The 6,271-nt window shown below is 41.9% G+C and overlaps 1 protein-coding gene across 1 annotated transcript in view; it reads left to right on the top strand.

Moving 5' to 3' along the window:
* The window catches only part of BASP1 (brain abundant, membrane attached signal protein 1), a 60,594-nt gene that overhangs the window by 52,978 nt on the left and 1,345 nt on the right, over positions 1-6,271 (top strand). Inside the window, exon 2 of the mRNA XM_011947451.1 lies at positions 5,998-6,260. Coding sequence (XP_011802841.1) covers positions 6,007-6,260 — 254 coding nt within the window. The 5' untranslated portion in view covers positions 5,998-6,006. The remainder of the gene's footprint in view (positions 1-5,997; positions 6,261-6,271) is intronic.

Genomic DNA, 6,271 nt, shown 5'->3' with positions numbered 1-6,271 from the left:
GCTTCACCTTACCTTGACTACCTAGCGATGAAGTTGCTCTTTTATGTGCCTTCCTAGGCATAAAAAAGTTAGAGAAACTCGTCTTTAGAAGTTTCACGAACGTTCATAAATGTATGCTTTCATTTATTAGGGAACAGGATTTGCTGCCAATAAGCAAAGAAAGATTTGTGTCAGGACTGAGCGTGTAGTCTAAGCTAACATCAGTTATAGGAAGTGAGACTCAGAAGGTGATAGGTATGTATTCCACGGATGCAAACACTTTTTGAGTTTCCTGGCAGGTGAAGGCAAAAAAGGACCAGGCTGGTGTGATGAGTAATCACCTCCAACCCTCCCTCTGACCTTTCCAGGCCTCCCTCTGATTTTCCTGCTTTCCAGCCCAGGTTGCTCTGATCAACTCACGGTGCTCGAATAGCACATTCTCTTCTCTCTTCACCAAAAAGCAGAACTTTAGCACATTGCTTCCAGAATATCTGTTTCTAGCCAGATGAGATTAATTAGATGGAGGCTTGGTTTTGTAAGGTGGAAGGGAATAAAACTAGTCACAAGATAGTTGTGGGGGATTTTAAAGATGTAAGTTAGTATCTTTATTAAGCTATTTGACATATGATAAAAGAACAATGTTCTTCTGTTGGAAGTGGCAAAACAAAATGATATTTGACAATGTTAGCTTCTCTCATAAACATGGTGTGTTTAGCTTATTAGCCAAGATAAGGTGCAGACCAGGTTTTTACCCTTTACATATGAAATTTGAGGCATTAAATGAGTAAAAGAATTGGGATTCCTTTTCCATCTTGGTGATCAAAACACTTTTCTCTTGTTTCCTTGGACCAAGTGATGAAGAGGTGGTGAGGGGACAGCAAAAAATGGAATTACATTTCTTCTCTTTCTTTATTTTTGTTTTTTGAGACAACAGTTTTGCTCTTGTTGCCCAGGATGGAGTGCAATGGGGCAATCTCGGCTCCCCGCCACCTCCACTTCCCAGGTTTGAGCGATTCTCCTGCCTCAGCCTCCTGAGTAGCTGGGGTTATAGGCATGCACCACCACACCTGGGTAATTTTGTATTTTTAGTAGAGATGGGGGTTTCTCCATGTTGGTCAGGCTGGTCTCGAACTCCCGACCTTAGGTGATCCTCCCACCTTGGCCTCCCAAAGAGCTGGGATTACAGGCGTGAGCAACCGCACCAGCCCCCTCTTCTGTTTCTCTGATCATTCCAATACTCGTTCTAACTGGGAGGAGTGGATATAACTAATCTGGTTTTTAATCTCTGTGTAGAAACTGATTTCTTGGTAGAATGGACTGTTAACATATTTAACAGGTAAAATATTAATCTTAAGTAGGTAAAATATTCAGATCGAAGAAGTAGAGATTTTACTTTTACAGTATGGTGACAACAGATAACTGTAAAAACTTCTTTTGCAAATAGAATCAGCAGGGGCATGCATGGAACACATATACCAAACATCTTTCTGATAACATTAAACATTTTAAAAAGATGTTAAATGTTCTTTTCATTGTGGTGCTTCAGATTCCTGATTCTAGAACTTGGTGTGTGGAACCTGTGTTGTAACTATTCTGTTGGAGTTTACAAGCAAAGAATTACCTAAGAATTTTCCAATTAAATGATGGGACAAGGAACTAACATTTTTGCAGGCCCTGGAAATGTAAAATGTTGTACTCACATGGCCTCACATTAAATTCCCATGAAATTGACATTTAAAAAAAAATTTATTTTAAAGGAAACGAAAGGATAATGAGATTAAATAACTTGCCCAAGGATTCTGGGTGGGTGTGCTGTGGAGGTGGGATTTTTATACCCTGCCATGACCCAATGTCCAAAGTCTCCTTGAAATTCAATTCTTGTCCAATATTTACCAGATTAAACTCAGTGAAATTCCTCTCTCTACTACTGTTTATGGTTATTTTCTATGCCAATATTAATCAGTAAGCCTGTCATTTTGGCCCTTGTGGCATCAAGTTTTCTTTAAAGGACAGCTTTTTTGTTTGTTTGCTTTTTTTTTGAGACAGAGTCTTGCTCTGCTGCTCAGGCCAGAGCACAGTGGCTGATCTCAGCTCACTGAACCTCCGCCTCCTGGGTTCAAGCCTCCTGAGTAGCTGGGATGATAGGTGCACACCACCACGCCTGGCTAATTTTTGTAATTTTTGTAGAGACGGGGTTTTGCCATGTTGGCCAGGTTGGTCTTGAACTCCTGACCTCAAGTGGTCCACCCACCTCGGCCTCCTAAAGTGCTGGGATTATAGGTGTGAGCCACCACACCCGGTCTTTAAAGGACAGCTTCAGAATTTGCTTTTTTCTGAGATGTCATAACAGAGGTCAGTTTTAGTGTTTGGTTAATACATAAACACATAGAGCTGAGGTCAGTGCATTCAGCATTGGTCTGAATTTTGTTGCTGTGCTGCTCAGTTTCTAGTGAATTTCCTAATTGTGGAGAAATGCAAAGTCAGTCTTGGCCCTTTCAGTAGAGCTTTGGTTTAGTGACTTTCAGCATAGATTACCTGTTGCCATATTTTTTTTAACTGCTTTATTTTAATCTTAGAAGTTCCAACGTCTAACTTTCTGTACCAAATGATTTCTTTCAAAATTAGAAGTAACAGAAACGAATGAAATCGCCTGGGCATGGTGGCTCATACCTGTAATCCCAGCACTTCGGGAGGGCGAGGTAGGCGGATCATCTGAGGTCAGGAGTTCAAGACCAGCCTGGCCAACGTGGTGAAACCTCATCTATGCTAAAGATACAAAAATTAGCTGGGCGTGGTGGCAGACTACTGTAATCTCAGCTACTTGGGAGGCTGAGGCAGGAGAATTGCTTGAACCTGGGAGGCAGAGGTTGCAGTGAGCCCAGATTGTGCTGCTGCTGCACTCCTGCCTAGGTGACAGACTGAGACTCTGTCAAAAAGAAAAAAAAATACATGATTAAATTTAATGAAATCATTAAACTGTGTGCTCATTGCTTTCTCTTGGTAAAAAGCTCCTCTGGCAAATAGGAAGATGAAATGTTGAGAGGCAGAGGATACTCGAAACACTGAATTTCTTCCTTATTCCCTCAACTTCTGAGCTACCCCAGGTGGCACCATCCTTGTAACCCAGGTGTGTAACATTACTGGGCTGAGAGCTTTGCCCCGTTGCCGGCTTCTCAGCGGAGTTCCTTCTACCCCCTCTCTGGTGTCTTCCTGCCTTACTGAATTTTGCTGGACTTGGCCTTTGCTTGTAATACAGCTCCATGAACTCAGCTAGTAGGATTTCCTTATGGGTAAAAGAAGAAGGTGAATGAATAGCATACTACCCCATGATTCTGTTGAGATTACATATTGTATGTAATATATTTGTGAGTAGGATTGTGCTTGATACCTAGGAAACAGTTAATAGATGTTGTAAGCAAGGTCTTCACCCATATGGTCTTGGGAAATAATGAGACAATCCTGCCTTTTCAGGGTTCAGGTGGGTCCTATGAGCCTCCCTCTGATACCTCAATATAACCAGTAGAGGTAAATTAGCAAAACACCAGGGGCGTTTGTTAACTTTATTTGAAAAACAAACTGGATTGAGACATACTTTCTTACTTATAACTTGATTATGTGTGTTCATTTTTGACCCAGAAACAAATTGCAGCTGGGCATAAAACAAAGACTCGAATGTGGCCTTAACTGTGTGTCAGAGAAGCCAATTTTAGTAACTCAGATTTTAGGTTTGTAACCCAACATGACTGTAAACCTCTGGGGATTGCTGTATAGAATTTCATGCTGTGGGTGTTGGAAAGCAGCACCCATGTTATGCTGACAGTACCCCCTATGTTTGCACTTTATCTTGGCGTCTGTAATTTCTAAGTTGGTGTATGGGTTTCTATTACTGGATTGAGAGAAGATCCTAAAGGCAGACCTGTTAGGTTTCCTGTTTCTTATTTAGCTCAACCTAAGGGACCCAAATGTATCTTGAAATATCGGAGCTGAAATTATATTTGGTATAGGCCATTTGTGCATACTGACAAGAATTCCATGGAAGAGTTATAAACTACAATTTAAAATACTGATCCAGTATATTTCTTCATATTTTCATGTACTGCTGTGTGATTGCTTATAGGATGAACGTATATTTAATTGTATTTTTTGCCACATATGTTTGTTTCTCCTTTTGAGGGAGAAATAATCAAAAGTTAAATCCAATAGAGCCTGTCTGAAGCAGGTTATGACTAATTGCCCCTCCCTTTTCTAAAAAGAAGGACATGTAAGAATCTTAGGTAACGTCATAAAGACCTTTCTTGAGAATATAAATAGTATTTTAGTCAAATTTTAGTTTATTGCTTTTCTCTTTCCCCAACTACTGAAGTCATTCCAGATAAATCAGCATATAGAGTGGTGAGAAAAATTTTGACTGAAGAATCATTTTCTTCCACCCAAAACTTGACTTTTAATAAGATAAATGTAGGTTATTTCACTGTCATGAATCTTGAGTCCAAGGAGGTAATAAATAAACAGCAAATCTTTGTCTTCTAAATGAGGGATGTCTATATTTGCAAAGCTGGCAAAGGAGTGTGTACAGTTCTGCCAGTGGACCTGACCTGGGCAAAACCAGGTGGTCCCCCCTGCTCTTTCTAACCTCCCTTGGGGTCTAGTGCGAGGCTGACGCCCTCTCCTGGGCTTTTCTCATTTGTGGGACTAAGGAGAATAGTATAATGTGATTTCTGCCATGCTTCATCCAGGAAAAGCAACCAATTTTCTTTGCAAAAGCAACATTTCAGCGGGTTTTCACTGATGTGTGGTGACAGAAAAATGGACTTGAAGGAAAAAGAAGACACCAAGAGGCTGTTTAGCTATGGCCATGGTTCTGGAAGAAATTTATTATTTATCTGGTTTAATGCTTGGTTTTCAGTGGAGAGAAATTCAAGATTCAAATACAAATAGGGTTTCTTGTGCCAGAATGAAAGCAGCAGCCTCAAGGCGGTTGTTAATGACCATTGAACGTGCATTTATAGTTTGAATTGTAACCAGGAAATTGATAATGAAGAACAATTTTATGTTTCTACGGAACAATTTTTTTTTTTAAGCTGAAAATACCTTGAAATGAATTTATGTCAGACACAGCCAGCAGGAGACACTGGCGTTTTCATAACTGCCCCTGCTTGGTAAGATAGACTGAATCCCGTTTATCTTACGGTTTGAAGATGTGTTTGCTGATACAAAACACACACATATGTAGCAGAGAGAGTTTGTAGTTTGAGATTATTTTCTAGAAATCTGTGATTTGTGCTTTATTACAGCTATGTAGTTTCTCCAGCAAGCATTTTAAAATTGCGACGCCTTTCTGTAGCTCTAGCCTGGGTCTAAGATGGCTGCCCCTGTCATGCTGCACACGCCTGTTCCACACTTGGTGTTTGCATCAGACATGGGATGGCAGATGAGAAACAGATAGTGCTCCTCCTCTCAAGGGTTGACAGGCTTTGCCTCTAATCACTGATTCTTTGATCTCAGCTTATTCCCTCAACTGGCTATCATTAGAAGCTCCACAACTGAGCTCCTTAATTTCTTGACTCATTGTTTTAAAAACTCATTTAAAATTATGGCAGAACCCACTTAACTGAGCTCCTTAAGGTTTTTGATTTTTAATTTTTTTACTTTCAATTGTGTAATAACAGTGTAATATAATAATTTAACTGATTACCCGGGCATGGTGGGTGTACCCGTGGGCCCAGCTGTGCGGGAGGCTGAGGCGGGAGGATCCCCTGAGCCCAGGATGTGGAGGCTGCAGTGAGACGAGATCTCACCATGGCACTCCAGCCTGGGTAACACAGCGAGACCCTGTCTCAAAAGTAAATACATGAATAAATTGAACTTAACTGTGCGTAACTACAGTTTACCATGCCACCCCTTTGGGGTGTGCAGTGCAGCAGGCCTAGAACCGCTTGCTTTGCAAAATGCAGCTTTTTGTGGTCCCCACACTTGTGTAGTAACCCCCGTTTTGTTTTGTTTTGTGTTTGCTTCCAGAACTCCAAGATGGGAGGCAAGCTCAGCAAGAAGAAGAAGGGCTACAATGTGAACGACGAGAAAGCCAAGGACAAAGATAAGAAGGCTGAGGGCGCGGCGACGGAAGAGGAGGGGACCCCGAAGGAGAGCGAGCCCCAGGCGGCCGCGGAGCCCGCCGAGGCCAAGGAGGGCAAGGAGAAGCCCGACCAGGACGCCGAGGGCAAGGCCGAGGAGAAGGAGGGCGAGAAGGACGCGGCGGCCGCCAAGGAGGAGGCCCCGAAGGCAGAGCCCGAGA

This window comes from Colobus angolensis, unplaced genomic scaffold (assembly GCF_000951035.1).
Source record: "Colobus angolensis palliatus isolate OR3802 unplaced genomic scaffold, Cang.pa_1.0 Scaffold266, whole genome shotgun sequence".
Lineage (NCBI taxonomy): Eukaryota > Metazoa > Chordata > Mammalia > Primates > Cercopithecidae > Colobus > Colobus angolensis.
Note: the sequence above shows the minus strand (reverse complement) of the source record. Positions and strands in the feature narration are given on the sequence as shown.